This window comes from Mustela nigripes, chromosome 6 (genome assembly GCF_022355385.1).
Source record: "Mustela nigripes isolate SB6536 chromosome 6, MUSNIG.SB6536, whole genome shotgun sequence".
Lineage (NCBI taxonomy): Eukaryota > Metazoa > Chordata > Mammalia > Carnivora > Mustelidae > Mustela > Mustela nigripes.
Genome location: NC_081562.1, coordinates 100,133,427 through 100,153,924, shown reverse-complemented (window position 1 = coordinate 100,153,924; position 20,498 = coordinate 100,133,427). Strand labels below are relative to the sequence as shown.

At 43.6% G+C, this 20,498-nt stretch overlaps 1 protein-coding gene across 8 annotated transcripts in view; it reads left to right on the top strand.

Annotated features, from left to right (window-relative positions):
* The first annotated feature begins 5,381 nt into the window (after window positions 1–5,381).
* Window positions 5,382–20,498, top strand: part of PEX5 (peroxisomal biogenesis factor 5) — a 17,506-nt gene continuing 2,389 nt past the window's right edge. The window contains exons 1-13 of one of the 8 annotated variants that reach the window (XM_059403639.1): window positions 5,382–5,486; window positions 6,114–6,280; window positions 6,613–6,648; window positions 6,915–7,047; window positions 7,262–7,393; window positions 13,020–13,125; window positions 13,659–13,749; window positions 14,147–14,257; window positions 14,493–14,585; window positions 14,923–15,042; window positions 19,255–19,398; window positions 19,600–19,670; window positions 20,062–20,274. In XM_059403639.1, coding sequence (XP_059259622.1) covers window positions 6,134–6,280; window positions 6,613–6,648; window positions 6,915–7,047; window positions 7,262–7,393; window positions 13,020–13,125; window positions 13,659–13,749; window positions 14,147–14,257; window positions 14,493–14,585; window positions 14,923–15,042; window positions 19,255–19,398; window positions 19,600–19,670; window positions 20,062–20,274 — 1,397 coding nt within the window. In that variant the 5' untranslated portion in view covers window positions 5,382–5,486; window positions 6,114–6,133. The other 7 variants (XM_059403640.1, XM_059403647.1, XM_059403643.1 and 4 more) reach the window with 7 other exon arrangements.

Below are 20,498 nucleotides of genomic sequence, written 5' to 3'. Positions count from 1 at the left end.
AGGGTATCTTGTAGGTATCTTGATATAGCCTCATGAGGGTGGAGATCTTGGCTCCACCTCTTGGCCTTTGCTTGTGTGAGTGTGAGTAGGGCCACAGTTTTTTAGTGTTTTGCTGGAGCAGAATTGTTGTCTAGAAGATTCTGTCTTTGCAGGCTAACCCTTTCCTGTCTTTTGGCTAGAGAGAGCAGGGCTTTTACTGGAGCTCTTTTTTTGTCTGTTAATGTTGGTGTTAATAGGTTGCTGACCCTTCCAGTGCTCAGTCTGGGATATAAGAGGCAAAAAGAAAATTCATAAAACTCACTACCATGTTGTTTCTTGGGTATCGAGGTCCCTAGCTAGTCTGCTTTCTTTTTTCCACCTTTTGGAATCTCCTTATATTTATTTTACATACAATGTGCAGGATTTTTAGCTGTACCTAAGGGGGAGGAATAGAGAAAATATGTCTTCTCCATTATTCCGAGAGCAGAAGTTTTCCTGAAAACAAATACATTGCTTATCTATGTAAGCTATGGATATTTGGTGAAAAATCCTGAAGAAGGAACAAAACTCATTTCGGGAAAGACTCCCAAATAAAAAACCTTGGCTTCTTTTTTTTTCTTCCTTCCATTCTTTGAGGGAGAGAGGATCAAAACTTTCCCAACTGGATTTGGTAAGAGTGACATATTCTGAAACTTCTCTGGATTTCTAAAGGTGGAAAATTCTGCTATAAGCAGGGGTAGAGGGAATGTGTACCACAGTCCTTATTGCTATCTGGGGGAATTCCCCGCTTTGTGTCCAGGAAATGGAGTACTTTGCACCTAAAGCTAGGTTGGTAGTGTGGGCTACACCTACATATCTATATCTAGATATACCTACACGTAGGTATATCTAGATCTCATTCTTCTTTTTATTTTTTTAATTTAAATTCAATTAGTTAACATATAATAATGAATTATTAGTTTCACATGTAGAGTTCAGTGATTCATCAGTCTTTTAACATACCCAGTGCTCGTTAAATCATATACCCTCCTTAATGTCCATCACCCAGTTACCTAACCCCCCAACCCCTCCCCTCCTGCAACTCTCAGTTTGTTTCCAATGATGAAAGTCTCTTAAGGTTTGTCTCCCTCTCTGATTTGTCTTGTTTTATTTCTCCTTCTCTTCCCCTATGATCCTCTGTTTTGTTTCTTAAATTCCACCTATGGGTGAGTAGATCTCATGATTCTGAACACTTAAAGCAAACTGAGATTTTTGTCCAGGTATATTTAGATGGGGCAGCTTTGGGATTTGATGCGTTTCACTACACATACAGCTTTCTTTCTCTACTGAGTTATCCCTGCCAGTGATGGTACTGAGGCTGAAAGGCTGTGGAAATCATAATCCACAAGTCCTGCCAAATGTATGGGTAGAAAGACAGTACCTTGATATGCAATTTCCAGAGCATGGACAGTTCCATAATGCTACATCTCATGTCATTAAAAATTAAAGAACCAAACCAGATAAGATAGTTCCCTATTTCCAACTCTACTCCCCACCAAAAAAGAAATATAGAAGTCAACACTTCTACAATAATTTGTTTGCTCCAGTGAAGTTGAGTAAAGAAATTAGTTGCACCTAAATGGGACAATAAAAACTGGGTAAAATTGAAACCTATGAGTCAGGTATCATATTCGTTGAAGGACATGGCCTTAGGGACTATGATACAGCAGAAAGAACTCATCTCTAAAATTGGGCTGAGAGTGTTTGCTTGTTATTCAGACAGCACTGTCTTGGAAATATGTAGCTCCTAAGTCTTGTGCCTTGGTCTCAAATCTCTGACTTTTAAGGATCTTTTACTATGGCCAAATTTAGCCTAGTAACCTTGACCTACCTAAGCCAGTAAATTTACTTTCCAGAGGTATAAGTAAGTGACTTTATGAATTAAAATATTTGATGTTTAAGAGAATCTGATGTATTAGCCTTCAATTTGGGAAGTAAAATTTTAGGCTTGAGAATTTAAGAGGACTAAGGGAATTGGAAAAATATTTATAAGTTTGATTTTTTAGATGTACAGGGTTGGGTTAATTTAGAAAGGTTCTGCCTGATAGGGTTGTTGGCCTTGGCATTCAAAATACTTAAAATATATGTATATTAAATGCCATGTAGTTAAAAATATTTAAAGAAATCTAATTTTTTTTTTTAAAAAGGGGAAGTCTAGTGTCATGTTTAAGAGCATGGCCCCTGAAACCAGATTATGTAGGTCAAGGGTCATTAAACTACGGCCTGTTGCCTGTTTCTATACAATCTGCCAGCTAAGGGTAGTTTTGACATTTTTAATGGTTAAAAAAGATCAAAAGAATACTTTTGTGATGTGTGAAAATTATATAAAATTCAAATTTCAGTGTCCATAAAAAATGTTATCGGAATATGACCATGCTTGTTCATTTGTATATTATCTTTGGCTGCTTTATGCTATAAGAGCAGAGCTAAGTGGTTGTGACAAAGACTGTGTGACCTGAAAAGATAGTATTTACTGTTTGGCTCTTTACAGATAAAGCTGGGTGATCCTGGTGTAGGTTCCAAACACACCCTAGCTACTTATTAGTATGAGGTTGGGCCAATCATTTAACCTCTCTGTGCCTTGATTTTCTCTTCTGCAAAATGGGTAGAATTATAGTTGCTATTATGAAGTTATTTTGAGGGACACCTGGATGGCTCAGTTGGTTAAGAATCTGCTTTCAGCTCAGGTCATGATCCCAGCGTCCTGGGATCAAGTCCCCCATCAGTCTCCTTGCTCAGTAGGGAACCTGCTTCTCCCTCTGCCTGCTCTCCCCGTGCTTGTGCGTGCGCTCTCTCTCTCTCTCTCTCTCTTTCTCTGACAAATAAATAAATAGAATCTTTATGGAGTTTTTGTGAGGATGAAATAAATTGATAATTGAAAAATGCTTAGAACAATGCCTGGCACACAGTAAATATAGTCTATATCTAAAAATTGGAGAACTTGAACCTGTTAAATTTGAGTTAATCAATGATTAGTTAAAACAATAAGAAGAATTTGGGGCACCTGGGTGGCTCAGTTGGTTAAGCATTTGCCTTCTGCTCAGGTCATGATCTCAGAGTCCTTGGATGGAGCCCCATGTCTGGCTCCCTGCTCAGCGGGGAGTCTGCTTCTCCCTCTCCCCCTGCTCCTCTCTTCGCTTATGCTCCCTCTCTCTCAAATAAATAAATAAAATCTTTAAAGAAAGGAATAAGTAGAATTAAAGTATGAAATGAAATTTTCATTTTATAAAACTTATTAGGGGGTGCCTGGGTGGCTCTGTGGGTTGAGTCTCTGCCTTCGGCTCAGGTCATGATCTCAGGGTCCTGGGATTGAGCCCCAGGTCTGGCTCTCTGCTCAGCAGGGAGCCTGCTCCCCCCCTCCCCATATCTGCCTCTCTGCTTGCTTGTGGTCTCTCTCTCTCTGTCAAATAAATGGATAAAATCTTAAAAAAATTACTTTTATGAATAGAATAAAAGTTTGAAGTTGAACTTAGTATTTTAAATCTAGAACTTCAATAAATTGAATGTTAAACACCCAACTAGTTTTATTAGTCCTTTCTTAGCCTTGAGTCCCTCTTGGACTTGTAAGCCAGGTTCTGTGCAGAATTCTATGGCCTGGGAGACAAAGCTCTTTGGGACTTATAAATAGGGCTTCCTTGAGACTGGGAGGCAGTGTTTCATACAGGTAGGTATTTGGAGTTATGTCTGGATTGAATTTTGACTTCCTAGCTGGTGATTTTGGGTGTCATCTGCAAAGTGGGGTCGGAAATACCTATTTCATAGGGGGTATTATGAAGATTAAAAGCACCACAGCCCATAAAGTGTTTAATGCAATGCCTGGGTTTTAGTAAGCATCAGATAAACACCAGTTGTTATCATTATTATCATCTCCTAGGAGGTGAGCACCTAATGAATTATTGATAATCAGTTACTAAACTCCTAGCAGAGCAGGTGCCTATGTGTGTGGTATGGTTTGAGTGGTACCAGGAAGTCCTTTCTGGTTGCCTTGATTTTCTAAAATTCTACTATATCATGTGCTTTCAGTTAAATATTCCCCTCTGCAGGGATCCTTTACATGCTAGAGTGTCCCTTTCTCCTTGGCATGGCTTAGTTTACTAGGTACTAGTTATTTTCTTTACAGTGGCAGCCTGAGAAGAGTGAACATGCAAGGGCTGGGATTTGTGTTTCTCCAGGGAAAAGGGGCGGGGTGGGGTGGGAGTTCTGAAGGATGGTGAAAAGGAGAAATTCTGCACAATCTCCAGGTTTGCCCTGCCATTCTGTTCCCCTGAGGTGTCAGAGCAGCTTCTTTATTTTCCCAGGGAGGAGTTTACAGAGCCAAGGCCCTCTGGTCCCTGAGGGCCTGAACCTTTGAAATCTGCAGGACAACCAGGAAACAAGTGTGGCACAGGGCGCCACCTGCTGTATACCTGTTTCCCCTCCTGCACCCTGGGATGGGATGGTGCTTCTTTTCCCTCTGGTATTAACCTGTCCTTGCTCAATGACCAGCAGCCCCAAGCCCCTTCTGCTCTTCTTTGGGGCACCAGGACTCCCTTGGCCTTGGGAGGTGAGATATAAGGAGCTAGGTGAGAGATAAGGGTTTCTTTCCTGGAGACCTTTAAGTTTGACATCAGAGCCAATGCTGTGGCAGATGGTGGGGCCTGAGGCTTATCCCGTGATTAAAAATCATTTCTTGGATCATGTCTGGCTTTCCCAGTCTGGAGCAGTGGGAATAGGGCCACCATGGTGACCTTGACCATGGGTGAAGGAGGAACAAGGGGAAAGGAGTGATTCACTGTGCACCTTCCCTGTATGTTACCAGTTTGAGGACTGCGGATGCGCTGGACCTTATTTTAGTCTCCGGAATTTGTCATCATCCAGTGCTATTTTCCCCACTACGCAGTGGCAGAGGGATTGGGGGCAGGCCTCTGTCTCCAAGGAGACTGTGACGAGGTCCCACTAGGGGCAATTTGGAAGTGGACAACCTTAGAGAGCTGAAGAACGCCTCGGATTTGACCCTTGCAATTCTCGGATTTGACCCTTGCAATTCCCGTGTGAGGGCCTTTCTCCTACCTACTTTGGGGCTTAGGAAGACTAGCCAGCCCCTTTTTAGAAGGGGAAACTGAGGCCAGAAAGGGCAGGGAATCCCCTTGGGGCACAATGTGCCCCTCCTAGCTCCATTCTTATTTGAGCTTCCCATCAAACCTGTCCTAGTGCCGAGGATCCTTTTGAATGCTCTCAGCGTCGCTGCTCCAAGACTTCCCCTTTAAGGCGTTCTTCCCCTTTAAGATTCACGGCTCCCTCCGTCACGCTGCGTCGCAGCCTTAAGGCCCCGCCCCTACAAACAGCTTTCCTCTGGGCAGTGACGGCTGCGCGGCCGCCACGGCCCCTTTAAGCTCGAGCCCCGCCCCTTGCTTCCTGCCCCCTCCCCTCCCCACCCCCTTTAGCCCGCACCAGGTGCCCGGGCGGGTCGAGCGGCGCTGCGCGCGACGGTGAGCGCCGGGCCTGGAGGGGGCGCGGGGACGTGTTCCCGGTCTTCCCCTGTCGGGGCCTGTTCCTCGCGGGTCCCGGGAGCGGAGCTGGAGTTGCGGCTGGGGCGGGGGTAATGGGTGGTCCGGAGCGCTGGTGGGGTGGACCGGCACCCACCGAATGGGGGGAGGGGCTCAGGTGACTTAGGGGGTTAAGGAATGGGTCCTCGCGGAGCTCGCTGGACATGAGAGGTTTGGGGGACCGGGCTTACGCTCTGGCGGCATTCCCCCTCTTCATTGCCTCTCCAATGCCCGGGTACAGCCCAATTGCGGAATTGTCCCCTTAGACCCCTGGGGTTTCGGTCCTTCTGTGGGGGGCGACCGCCGGCCGGTGTCGCTGCCTGGGACCGCAGTCGTGGAGGCCGCTGGAGAGGGCCAGGCTGAAAGCGGTGGCCTTTGAGGGGGGCGGCAGGAGGGCACCGGCCCCCTCTCGGACTCCTGGCAGAGGTGGGGGCCATAGCAAAGGTTACAGGGGTGGAGGGTGGTGAGTGGCTAACGACCTGAGACGGACGTTCGCCCGCCTCATGGGCTGAGTGTGGGTTGAGGAAGGATCTGGCAGCTGGACCTCAGTTCCAAACCTTCTCTGCCCAGCAGTGGGGCTGGCGGTCACCATGGCAATGCGGGAGCTGGTGGAGGCCGAATGCGGGGGTGCTAACCCACTCATGAAGCTGGCTGGGCACTTCACCCAGGACAAGGCCCTTCGGCAGGAGGGGTTGAGGCCTGGCCCTTGGCCCCCAGGAGCCCCGACCACAGAGGCGGTGAGTGTTCTTGAGGCAGAAAACTCAGAAAGGGTGACCAGGGATAGAGGGGCCAGATGAACACGTTGGGATAACTGCTTTCTCTATTGTGTTGCAGATAATAGTAGTTATCACTTAATGAGTGTTTACTTAACACTGTACTAAGCATTGTACATCCTTATACAGATGAAAGCAGTCATTCTGTAGATGAAGCAACTGGGGCTCAGAGAAGTTTTGTGACTTGCCCAAGGTCACTCTAAATGCTAGAGCTGGAATCTTAACTCTTGTTAACTGAGTTGGGTATGTGGACTTCATTACTGTATCATATTGCTTCCCTTTTTTTTCTGTCTTAGGTCTCTAAGCCTTTGGGAGTAGCCTCTGAAGATGAGGTAAACATACCAGTCTCTTCTGCTCCATTTTTCTTTTGTCCTTTGTGTTTTTACTTTAAACATGGCTTATTTATATTTCATTCTTTGGAGCTTCCTGACCAAAAGAGATTTGCCTTATTTCTTCTCCTGCTTGGTATTAAAGATGTACTGAGTATTTTGACATCTGTAGTTTCTGTGTTTCCCTTTCCTTGTATTTGATGTAACTGCCTCCCGTTCATGGGGCCCTATCTCTTGCTGAGTTCATGTCATCGTCTTTCTCCTGGCAGCTGGTGGCTGAATTTCTCCAGGACCAGAATGCACCACTTGTGTCCCGTGCCCCTCAGACCTTCAAGATGGATGACCTGCTGGCAGAGATGCAGGAGATTGAACAGTCAAACTTCCGCCAGGCACCCCAGAGAGGTGGGTCCTGAGTCTGGTGAGAGGGCACATCACCATTTTATGTGCACATGGGACCAAGGGGATATCATACCGCTGGCATTAGGGAACTGAGATGCAGAAGGAGATAAAACGGAAAGTGCTTTCATGTCCCTAGGGTTGCTGAGGCATGATAGAATGATACGCATTTCTTTTTTTTTTTTTTTTCTTCTTCTTCTTAATTTTCTCTTTTTTTAAGCTCCTGGTGTGGCAGACTTGGCCTTGTCTGAGAACTGGGCCCAGGAGTTTCTTGCAGCTGGAGATGCTGTGGATGTAACTCAGGATTATAATGAGACAGACTGGTCCCAAGAATTCATCTCTGAAGTTACAGGTGAGGCTTATCGTGGGTAAGTGGCTCATATGGGACAAAGTTTGATTCTGTGCCCCCAGTTTTTAGGGTATAGAGCGATTTCAGCTTCTGTGACTTTTCTGGACTTTTGACTCATTTCTCTAGGGCACTGAACCTGATTTCCCCTAGGTGGTAGTAGGGAGTTATTGAAACTTACATGAAAGAAGGGATTGGGTTTGAACTGGGTAAGAGATTTTGGAAATTATATCTATGTATCTCTTTATATATATATAAAGATATATATATATATATATATCTTATATATAAAGAGAATGGGAGAGAGGACGAAGAGAGAGAACATGTGGAGTTAGGTACTTCTTTGTTATCTGGGACGTTATTACTGTAGTGTGGTGGTGTGGATCCACAGATTGGATGGATGGCAATGTGGCCCACGAAGAAGTGCTAGGCATAGCCAGTGGGATTCTGGCATTAAGTCATCTTGAACAGGGACGCCTGGGTGGCTCAGTTGGTTAAACATATGCCTTAGGCTCAGGTTATGATCCCAGGGTCCCAGGATCAAGTTCCGCATCGCTCCTTGCCAGCAGAGAGCCTGCTTCTCCCTCTGCCTGCTGCTCCTCTGCTTGTGTGTATGCACTGTCTCTCTGACAAATACATAAAATCTTATAAAATAAAAACTCCTCTTGAAGAGAGTTGGGGCCTTAGAAAATGGAATTGTGTTCAAGGGCTTGAAGTATGAAGTTTTAGAGGGCAAAGACCATATCCTGATGATAATAATAATCACCAGTGTGTATTTACCATCTTCTAGGCTTTGTATTAAGTGCTTTCAATGTATTATCTGTTTAATCCCTATGAGAATTCTTGAGGTAGCCACTGTTTCTGTTCTTAGCATATAGATAAGAAAACAGGCTTTGAGATTAAGTGATTTGCCTAAGGTGATACAGTTTTGTAAGTGGTGGAGTTGGGATTTAGCTCTGGGTTCGAACGATTCCAGACCCGGTTGGCTGAACCATGGTGCTCTACTGCCAGACCTGCACCTGGAGCTCTTCAGATTCCCAGCCTCATTTCCGTTCTCTGTCTTTGAGAGGATCTATGCTCATCCTATCCTTTGGAATTGATTCTTCTTCCCCAAGCCTGTCTGATTAGGGGCATGGGGAAAAGGCACTCTGTCTCTTCAACTTTCCTCTTCTTCATTGCTTTCAAAGAGAAGCACTTGCTAGCTTTTTTTCCAAGTTAAGAAATTAAGAATAACAAGAGATACAAATGGAAAAAGTTACAAAGATTCTAGACTCTCAGGGCATTCATCGTCCTAGATCATGAACATTCTCGAGATCATTAATGGCAGCTCTTTGTTTTTTTCCCACCATCGTTTTTATTCTCTAAAAATAGGGCTTTCTCTCTCTAGGGAAAAAATCCCAAATCTAACAACTAAAGCTCATCTTTAGTAAAAGCTATTGATCTCTTTTATAGTGACTCCCTCTCCCACTCTTAAGTTGGAAGTTTAAGGTAGAACAATAGATATTCTTAGTTTCATTAGTGGTACTTTGCACTTGATAATAATCATTTGGTCTTCATGGTTACACTTAGCTGGTAGGTATTCCTTCCCCATTTTATAGATAAGGAAACTGAGATTTGGAAAGGTTAACTACTTTGTTTAGAGTCACTGAGGAACATTCTCTACACTCCATACTTAAAACCATTACTCTATCTTTGAGACTCCTCTTCAGGGAACTGCCTCAAGTGAAAATCTGAGTTGTAACAAACACCTTCCACCAAACAAACTCAGTTTTTCATACAAACCTTAGACTTAAATGCGACCTCTTTATTGTAGAGGGACTTCTTTTGTAATGTGTGGGCATCTGTCATTTTTGGTAACTCAGAAAAATAAAAAGTACTACTATGAGCATCGAGATTGATGAGATTTCTGTTATAATGATCAAAATTGCTTGTAATCAGTGAAAGCTTCCTTAACCTGTAAGTGAAAAACAACTTTAGAAAAATGAGTTGGACCTCTCTTAACTTGTTAAGTCCTCTTTGGGAGATTTCTTCTGTTTTACACATTCTTTTGGGACTGTGCCTGCTTCATGGAGGCAAGACGATGGAGAGCTGGAAAGGGAAATTGAGCTTTTGGGGGTCTGTCTTCATAAAAATGCCAATTGCAGCAGTATATTGCTTTGTAGGTACTGGACCTTCAGTATTTATTGAACAAATGAATTGAGATCTGGGAGAAAGCTAAAGGAAATTAATTTTCTGGTAATTCATTTTTTATTATCATAACGTTTGTGGCTGATATTATATTGATGATATAGGTTAACAATTGCTTTATGGATAAGTAGACTTCAAGATGAAAGGAGGTTATATTTAAATCCTTTTTATCTTCAAGTCTCTGTTGTTAAGATTCTAGACTCAAGTTTAAAAGGAGGCTTGGCAGTTCATTTTTTTTCTTGTATTAGTGTTTTATTTGGAAATATAGTTTCACTGGAAGTTGCCAAAAAAATGTAGAGGAGAGTTCTGTGTATCCTTTACTCTGTTTTCCCCAGTGGTAATATTTTACATAACTGTTAGTTATATACAGTATCAAAGTCAGGCAGTTGCCATTGTTACGATCCATAGAGTTTATTAAATCACACCAGTTTTATAGGTCTTTGTGTGTGTTTATGGTTTTGTGCCATTTTGTCATGTGTGCAGATTTGTGTAACTACCACCACAATCAAGTTACATAATTAATCCATCACCACATGAAGCTCATTTTTTTTTTTTTTTAAAGATTTTATTTATTCACTTGACAGAGAGAGATCACAAGTAGGCATAGAGGCAGGTAGAGAGAGAGAGAGAGGAGGAAGCAGGCTCCCTGCTGAGCAGAGAGCCCGACGCGGGACTTGATCCCAGGACCCTGAGATCATGACCTGAGCTGAAGGCAGCGGCTTAACCCACTGAGCCACCCAGGTGCCCTGAAGCTCATTTTTGAGTCTGCCATATTTCTTGATGCAATCCAGCCTCCACCCATGCCCTTAAATCTCCTGGGTCAAATAATGCTCCATCTTATGACTCAGCTATAGGGATGAAATACGTCTTTAAGGGATTTTGAATTTAGACAGCTTCAGCTAACATGGTGTGTGAGGTTCCTGCGGTAATCATGAGAGAGAAACCTGAACTTTCCTAGGAAGGGCAGTATACAGCAGTAGCAGGTGGTGAGTGGCAATCCGTCTCCCCCGACAGCAGCCGAAGAGACTGTGGATGAAAAGGAGTAATAATCTCACTGTGATGTTTTCTACTTTCGGTATGGGTTTGCTGTGAGCAGACAGTAATGATAATAATAACTAGCATTTGTTACTCTGTGCTTGATGTGTGCATTAGCTCACTTGGTCTTTACAACAATTCCTATGTAGTTGCTATTATTATCTCTATTTTATAGATAAGGAAAGGGAAACTTAAGGGTTAAGTACCTTGCACAGTGAATAAGTGGTGGGTGGTGTTGGGATTTGAGTGTCCAGTAGGCTGATTTGGAACCTACATTCTTTCCCATTGATCGGGCTCTTTAGTAAACTCAGAAACCTTTACAGATAAGGGTGGGAAGTTCGGAGTTTTTGACTTTGGAGCTTGGTCTGGATGTGCCAAGGAGCACCCAATGAGAAACTAAGACGACATTCTGAGTTGGATATTTGGTATCTAGGTTGTTGGTTCTAACTCTGCTAATTTATGTGACCTGGTATAGTCCTTTCCTGTCTGTAGGTCTTAATTGTTTCAATCTCAGGTATCCAAGAGGATCTCATTTTCTGTAAGAATTTATTGAATAATAGTGTGAAGGCCAAATAGAATTCTTTTGGTCATTTCATTTTGACTCCTTTTTTGGAGCAGGTTTCCAGTGCCAGGAAATTCTGAGGCTTGTGGCTAATATGGTAAAATACCAGATCATGGCTGTTTGAAGATGACTTTTCTCACCTCTGGGATTTTTTTCTAATCTGCCTCATGTCCCTTTTAAAGTCCAGGTGGTTTGTATTTTTTCCATTGCTTCTTGTCCTTGAAAGGAGCATTTCACAGAAACAGTATTCTCTATAATTTGAGGAGTACTTTTGGCCAGAGTCGGGTTTGCAAAATCCTCTAGTTGAGAGGAAGGAGTGACTAGTTTTCAACAGAATGGGACAAAGGGACCAGGAGGCGTTGTAATGTCTACTTAAGTGTTAAGGTATCTCCTTACTAAGTCTCCACTCTTGAGCCAACAGTCTAGTTGGGGCAAAGAAAAGAGAACGGTGAGGGAATCTGGATAAAAATGTTGAGAGTCCTTGAAGTTAAGAGGTTGATTAAAAAGAAATCACCAACCACATCTTTTGTTATATTAGTAATATTTATTATTTATAATTAAGTGTATTTTGAGAGTTTGGATCCCCCCCGCTTTTTTTTTTCAGATTTTGACATTACTTTCTCAGATGTTGGGTTTACTTTGTTGAAATTGTTCAGGCAAAGTCTCGGTAAATAGAATAAACTATTCTGTTAACATACTTACTACTGAGGGGATGAATCTGCCTTCTCAGTGTTAAAAGCAATGGCAGATCTTTAAATTGGGGACAAAGATAGGACGAGCACTTCAGTGTTGATGTGGAAAGGTATGGATGCAGAGCAGATGGAAAGGATACCGAGGCTCCTGACTTCTGGGTGTTTACTTGTTCTTTCGGGCACCTTTGAACCATGTCTTAATGCTTTCATTTTGTTTTAGTTTGGGTTTTTTTTTTTTTCTGGCCCTGGAATAGTTCAGGACAAAGTCCTGGAGGTTGAGAAAGAGTTTAGTGCCCTCATTTGATCTGATCTGTCACCTTGGTGTGTTTATTATGATGTTGCAGTGACGCCCTTTGTCACTAGAGCTTCTGAGACAGTTTCCAGAATTACACTTAAAAACATAGCCCACAGAATGAATCAAAAGTCAGACTAGTGTTTTTTCCTGGGGGAGGGGTGGTCTGCGGGAGCCTGTGAGAGAGCAGTAAACCTCTGCATCTTGATCTGGGTGGCGGTGATCCGACTGCACTCACGTCAGAGTTCATCAGGCAGCACGCTTATGTTTGGGGCACTGTATGTACTTTCATGCTTGCATGTTCCATCTCAGCTAAAAAAATGGAACAGACATCAAATGGGAAGAGTGGACCAATGTATCTTTAAATTCTAGCCTTGCGTTCTGCTTCTCAAAGTCTCTAGGTATAAGATGAAACATGAGGCTTGTTTTCTTGGGAGAGCGTGAACTCTGTTGATTGGAACGCACGAGAGCTTTGGTTAAGGAGCAGGGGCTCTTCTCTTCTCCCGTAGCTCCTTACCAGCTGGCCGCAGTACCTTTGAGGAAGGTGGAGGCCCTCAGCACCCGCTATTTCTTACTGAAGTCTCTGACACTTCAAGCAAAAAGGTTTGGTCTGTCTTCCTTTCCTGAGTCTCCTAATTTGTTCTCTTGTTTCCAGCTCCATAAACTTCGACCCTAGGCCCCTTGGAAGTAGGTTGTGTATTGAGAATTCATTAGTGTTTTCTTTTGGCCAGGAATCTGAGGTATTCAGTAGGATCTCATCTGCTTTGACTTGGGTAAGAGGGTCAGTGGAGTACGTGTCGTACTCTCCCTTTCCCTGATCCCTCCCTGAGCCCTGTGTGATTTCTCCATGTCTGTCCTTTGTAGATCCTTTGTCTGTTTCCCCTGCCCGCTGGGCTGAGGAGTATCTGGAACAGTCAGAGGAGAAGCTGTGGCTGGGAGAGCCTGAGGGAACAGCTTCCACAGATCACTGGTGAGTCCAGCTACTTCTTTCTGGATGGATCCCTGTGAAAGGAGTACTAGATGGTTTTCCTAGCCTCCCTCACCTCCTCCATCCACATTCTCAAACCGACTTGCAGTCCCCTCATTTTCTGTGTTAAGGTTCCCACTTGTATTATTACCCTAGAAGTTTGTCTCACATCCAGTTGAGTCAAGAATCCTAAGTGTCTTAACTAGAATTTCATAACTTTAGCTTATGCACCCTGTTCCCTTTTTACTTTAGAGGCTACTGCTGTATTCCTTCTCTTTATAAATGAGTATTAGGGAAAGGGAAGGATAAAAGAATGTAGCTAGTGCTTTGCCACTTCTGGCCAGGTGTCCTTTTTTAATGTAACTTGGAATTTGTAGGTCCTTAATGAGAGAGTAGAACCCCCGCCCCCTCCCGAGCCCCCCACCCCTGCCCCGAGACCCAGGAACTGTGATTGCCATGGGCTGGGAGTAGGCAGTAGTGTGGGGAAGGTGGTGTCAGACTAGTGTGTGGAACTGGTTTGTCCTTACCTGTTCTAGGTATGATGAATATCATCCCGAGGAGGACCTGCAGCACACAGCCAGTGACTTTGTGGCCAAGGTGGATGACCCGAAATTGGCTAACTCCGAGGTGAGCCACATCCCACTGTTGCTTTGCCCAGCAGAGCTGATCTTGGAAGTCAAGAGTCTAGCTTCTCTTACCCCAGTTTAAAGAGAAGGAAATAAGATCTGAAGTCCATTCCTTCTTCCTGGAGAACAGAGACTTAGGATCCTTCTTCTTCCTTCCAACATCCTTTCTCTCATTTCCTTGCATACTAACCCTTTCACTTTTCTGTGTCTTCTCAAATCTTTAAGGCCAGAAATCCCTTTCTTTTTGCTCTTGACATTTTTCAGGGTCTTTAGCAAGTCTTGTCTGCAGCTAGAGATGGTCAGGGGGAGGGGGAAGTGCAGGCGTCTCTTGGGCATGGTTGAGAGTGCACACCTGGAAGTCCTCTCCCAAGTGGCCTCTGTGTGTCTCTGTGCCCCAGTTCCTGAAATTCGTGCGGCAGATTGGCGAGGGGCAGGTGTCCCTGGAGTCCGGTGCAGGGTCGGGCCGAGCTCAGGCAGAACAGTGGGCAGCAGAGTTTATACAGCAGCAGGTAGGACATTGTCACTTCCCAGTCCCACTTCAGAGCCAGCTGGTGCCCCAGGCCTCGGGTTCAGTGTTCAGGAGTCCCAGACGGGGAAGTGATTTTATTGCCAACGTGTCTTGGTAGCATCCAGGTCCTGAGCGGGTGGGAAAGAGAGTCTGAGAATGTCCTCAGAAGCGTCCAGGTTGCTGGTGTTCAGTGGGTAGAAAGTTGGTGGTGGTATGACCATCCTTCTTTGTCACAGGGTACATCAGAGGCCTGGGTTGACCAGTTCACAAGACCAGTAAACACAGCTGCCCTTGATATGGAGTTTGAACGAGCCAAGTCAGCTATAGAGGTGAGAGCAGGTAGCACAGGAGCAGACGCCTAAGGGAACGCACTCCATTGGACAGTGTCATGTGAGCATCACCAATGATGAACGTTGTATGCTGTAGTGTTCCTGGATGCTCTGTGTCAGAACTGCCGGGGCTAGGGTGGGTGACTGTCAAAAATGCCAGTCCCAGGTCATCACCTTCCACTGCAGGATTGGAATCTGGGGGTATGATCCAGAGGCTTTTGGACGCTTTGACATTTAGGATTTACTGTCGTAGGGAAGCCATCCTAGAGGCGTTGAGGGTGGAGTGGGGTGGTCATGATGGATCTCCTTTTTTCTAACTGCCTTCCCTTCCTTACAGTCTGATGTCGATTTCTGGGACAAGTTGCAGGCAGAGTTGGAGGAGATGGCGAAACGGGATGCTGAGGCTCACCCCTGGCTTTCTGACTATGATGACCTCACGTCTGCTTCCTACGATAAGGTAGGAACTCCGTTCTCAGATCACAGGGTTTCTTTGTTATGTTGTTTCTCCTCTCATCCTGAATGAAGGGTACTTCCTTGCAAGTAATTACTTCCTTGAGCCCCTTTCTGTGAAAGGAAATCTGAATCATTCCCTTGTCCCACTCCTCTTTAGAAATTGAAGGTATGCTTTATTCTTAGAACATACAGATTAATAATAATAGACTGTCCTTGTCAAATCATGATAAGACAGTGATGTAATACCTGTGACAGAGATTTGCATGTGATGCATTCAGAAAACAGATGAAGGAGCTCTGCTTTGGAGGTTGATTGGGGGATAGGTGTAATTCCTTTGGTAGAGAGTAGTAATTGGTAGACTATGTCTCTGTTGCTACATCTTAGTATCTATTTACTTTTTTTAACTCACAAATTTATTTTAAAAATTTATGTTAAAATTAAAAAAAATTATTATAAAAAATGGATCTGTTTCTCTAAGTACTGACCATGTGTGCCAATTTAGGGTGTTTGCAAAGAATTAGATTAAATAAAATGTTAGGAAAATTTCCCAGCTAGTCAAAGATAATCTAGTTTCATACACAGCATAGACTTAGACTTAGAAGCGTATGCTATTTCAGAGGTATTACTGTAGAAAAAAATGTACTTTGAGGTTGTAGGGTATTTAGGGATGTAGTTAATAATCGAACTGCTAAGTTGAAGCATGAGAGGGAAGAGAGAGAATTATTGGGTTTTGAAAGAAGCAAAACAGGAACTGAGGAGGTGAGTAGCGATGCCTCTTCCCAGCTCAGATCTGGTTGGGAAAGGATTCTGGCGCTAAAACCAAGGCCTGAGATGTGGAGCTGGATGCTGGGTAGATCTTGACATCAGGGAGCTGTGTGTGCAAAGATAAAGAAGAGTTAAGTTCAAGATAACTTTAAAAGGGTTAGCATTTGAAAGCCAATGAAAAACTTAGTACTGGGAAAAATGGGGTTTTGTTTACTATTGCAGTCTGATTTTTTATGAGCTATCCTGTTAGTAGAAAACAGCTTACTTCTTGGATCCTGCTTTGTGTTTTGCCAAAATGAGTTTCTTCTATAGAATTCTGAGGAGGAAGAACTCAAGGTAACACCTAGTATAATACCTGGTAATACCTGGAGATAATACATTTATTAATTTGTATTAGCAATTTGGTAAGTTGCATAGGTTCTCTTAGCTTACAAATGGCAAATTATAAATTTTAGGTGAAAATTTCTGTGCTTTGATAAATACAGATATAGCACTGATTTTGTATGAGCAGCATTTTTTACTCTCATGTTAATGACTTGCTAAGTGGAATATAATTTTTTTAATAGAGTTTTAAATTCAGAACTTATGTTTTTAGATTTTTGAACCCTATTTGATATTATTGATACCTTGAGATATTGCAGATGTAGGACTAGAAATATATATATATATATATATATATATATATTTTAAGATTTTATTTATTTTGACAGACAAATCACAGGGAGGCAGAGAGGCAGAGAGAGAGGAAAGGAAGCAGGCTCCCTGCTGAGCAGAGAGCCCGATGCGGGGCTCGATCCCCAGACCCCGGGATCACGACCTGAGCCAAAGGCAGAGGCTTTAATCCACTGAGCCACCCAGGTGCCCCAGGACTAGAAATATTTGCATTAATGTTCCACAGAAATGTGCTCTACTTTGTTACTCACTAATAATGAATGATTCAGATTTTATCTGGCTTTATTCTAACTATTACTGAATTATATGTCAGTAGTGCTTTTTTTGCTTTTAAATGTGACTCTGACCCTGATTGTTTTATAAATTCATGGGTCTCTGAAAAATACTATTTTTTACTGGGTGGTCCTTAAATTTTCAAGACAACTTAACATGTGTACCTCAAGCAGGTAGTGTATTCTTTTAGCATAAAGAGAAGTTTCTGTGATGGGACAGACTCTTAGTAGAAGAGCAGAAGCTGTGTGATCCTTTGAGATTTCAGAGTAGACAATGGATCAGACTTAATGACTAGCTCAGGTTAGACATTTTAGGTTGCAGCAGTGATCATAAACTCATGCTGCATTCTTTGGCGGGCTGTTGAAGCTTCCTTCAGCATATTCTTGTTCCTATTGTGCACGTATTCTAATTGTGAACAATTCCTCTCTGATCAGCAGTTGATAAAATGGCAAGGAGGCTAGACAGCACAGATGAGGGAGCACTTAGGGAACCCTGTGGTTGCAATCTGATGGCCTTGATGTGTTACATTGTCTTTTCAGGATAATACCTATTTTATAAATAGTATTTTATGCCCTTTTTTTTTTGGAAGATTTTATTTATTTATTTGACATACACAGAGAGATCACAAATAGGCAGAGAGGCAGGCAGAGAGAGAGAGGGAAACAGGCTCTCTGCCGAGCAGAGAGCTGGATGCAGGGCTCGATCCCAGGGCCCTGGGATCATGACCTGAGCCGGAGGCAGAGTCTTAACCCACTGAGCCACCCAGGCACCCTATTTTATGCTTTTTGATAATACGACTTGGGTGAATATTCTTATTCGATGCGCTCAATAGCTCTGAGAGGCAGGAATTAATTTCATTATGAAATTGTGTTATAGATGACGGTGATCTCTGTTTCCTACAGGGTGGCTTAAGGCGTGGATCGCTGATAGATAGGAATTGAGGTTGAATGTGGTAAACTGGTAGTTTGGAGTAGGGGTTAGCAAACTAGGGCCTGCAGTAAGTCTGGCCTGTCACCTGTTTTTGCCTGGCCTGTGAGCTAGCTGATAGTGGCTTTAAATGGTTGAAAAAAATTGAAAAGTACTATTTTGTGACATGTGCAAATTATACAACATACAAGTTTTGCTGTCTATAAATAAGGTTTTATTGCAACACCGTCATACTTACTTGCTTACCTATCTGTGGCTCCTTTCTCTCTCCAAAGGTGGAGTTGAGTAGTTGGGACAAAATATTTATTTGCTTACTTTGTGGCATTTTACAGAAAAGACTTGCTGATTCCTGGTCTGGGGTCATTGTCTACCTTCTAAGTTTTCATATTGTACAGAGATTTACCAGGCACATTACCTATTCTCAACATGAATAGACTTTAAATATGTTTATTTTTAATCCAGCTCCTATAATATGTCTTGTTTTTTAGACTTCCATCGTAATTATGTAATTTCGGTTCGTCACAGATAATTTACATCTGATCGCTTATCATGCTTTAGAACTTGGCTGATAAGGTTTAAGTGTTGCCAATTTTTTTTAACAGGTCCATGGTAATAGTGAAAAGGGGCCTCGCTCTTGTCTGTATTATGTGTGGTTTCATTCTTACGTGTCCTTAGCTGCATTTAGAAGGGCTCTGCCTGGTAGTTTGCATCTTCTTTTCATTCTGGTGTGTTGTTTGTGTTGGTAACTCCCCAAAAGAACTCCCCCAAAAGAACATTTTATCTGCTTGTCCCAAGTCATGGGGCTTACTCATGACTCCCATTTTATCTTATTATTACTACTCTTTGCCTGACATGAAATACCAGTAGACAGAGCTTTGCATTCTCAAATTAGAAATCCTCAGTGAGAAAATGTTGTCTTTCTGAAGCATTTTCTGCCATCAGGATTTGGGGATCTAGCTTTCATTTACTATCAGATAGAGATTAATATTAGTAGCTTCTAAGAGTGAAATTAGTGAACAACTAAAATTTTCAGAGTGCTTGAACACATGTTATCCAGTCACACACACAGTGATTCTGTGAGCTGGCTAAGAGTGTCATCTGAGTGGTGCAGCCTCTCATTCCAAATTGTATTTCCATTATTCGTTTTCATACTGTTGCAGGAAAATAGGAAGTGCCCTTTGAATAGCTAAGGAGAGCTTATCTCATAAGGTAAGATCTCATAAGATCTGCTTATCTTAAGCAGATCCTGTAAGAAATGTGTTCTGTCCAGTGGTGAGAATCAAGGAAGTGGAAATACAGGCCTATAAGGACTTCCTAAAATTGGCTTATTTCCAGCGTGGGTCAGAGTTTGTAGACTATTAGCTTTTCAGGAGATAGCAGCATGAGCGTGATACTGAATGGATTTACTGCGGTCCTAGATGATCTCCTTTCTAATAGGGAAAATTTGCCCGTATTTAATTCAGATACCTTTTTGGAGGCCTTTAAGTTCTCCACCTCTGTCTTGGTTGTCATCTGCCATCCCGGTGCTTTGACTGTGATGGCTCTTTCTTAGGTTTTCATTTGCTTCCTTTCCCTCTAGGGGTACCAGTTTGAGGAGGAGAACCCCCTGCGTGACCACCCCCAGCCTTTTGAGGAGGGGCTCCGGCGACTTCAGGAGGGGGACCTGCCAAACGCTGTGCTGCTTTTTGAGGCGGCCGTACAGCACGATCCTAAGCACATGGAAGTGAGTGCCGCACTACTCTGACTTCATATGAGAGCCCGCTTCCGTCAGTTTTGAGGGAAACCCCACAGAGTAGTGCAGGTGGATTAGGGCCTGGGTGATGGCCTGGATGGGGTAGTAGGAGTGAGAGGGTGAGTGGGGGAGCCAGAGGAAGAGAGGTTGGAAAGGTGAATGCAGTGATAGAATCTGACACCTTCTCTCTAGGCTTGGCAGTATCTGGGTACCACCCAGGCAGAGAATGAACAGGAACTCTTAGCCATCAGTGCGCTGCGGAAGTGAGTACATGAACGGTGGGGTGAGGTGGTTCCTGGGCTCCTAAATAGCCATTGGAATGATAGGATTCCAGACCCAGATCCTTGTCTTTTTTTTTTGGTCACTAGCAAGAGTGTTTTCTTGTGGTGAGACTCTTAAGATTTGGAGTGAATTGGAGATATCTTGTTCCATTCCTTCATCAGCTTTAATTTTGTATGTAGGACCCTCACTGGTTCCTTGGCTGCTAAAACCTTCTTCTTGTATCTGTAATTTTTTTCAATAACACCCCTGTAGAGGAGTCCTCTGTGTCTTTAATCTGAGGGAGTTGGCAGGTGAGGCCATTGTGACTCTGTGTTCTAGGACTATATTCCAGCATCACTGCAGATACCAACTCTGCCCACTCTGTCTGAACAGGTGTCTGGAGCTAAAGCCCGATAACCGGACAGCACTCATGGCGCTGGCCGTGAGCTTCACCAACGAGTCCCTGCAGCGACAGGCCTGTGAAACCCTGCGAGACTGGCTGCGCTACACACCGGCCTATGCCCATCTGGTCGTGCGTGGTGAAGAAGGGGCTGGGGGGTCAGGACAGGGCCCCAGCAAGCGCATCCTTGGGTCTCTGTTGTCCGAGTGAGTGAAGGATTCCTGGGATGACAGATGATAACCTGAGCCCCAGTAGAAGGAGGGCCTTGGTTTTGGAAGCCTGCCTGGATTGATACTCAAGGACCTCAGAGTGGGATAGGAAGCCTGGGATGCACTTGAAGGAGGTCTGCATTGTGTGGTGCAGTGCTGGGATGAAACATAAAAACCCGTTTCTAAAATGAAATTTGAGAGTAGGAGGATGACTGATAGAT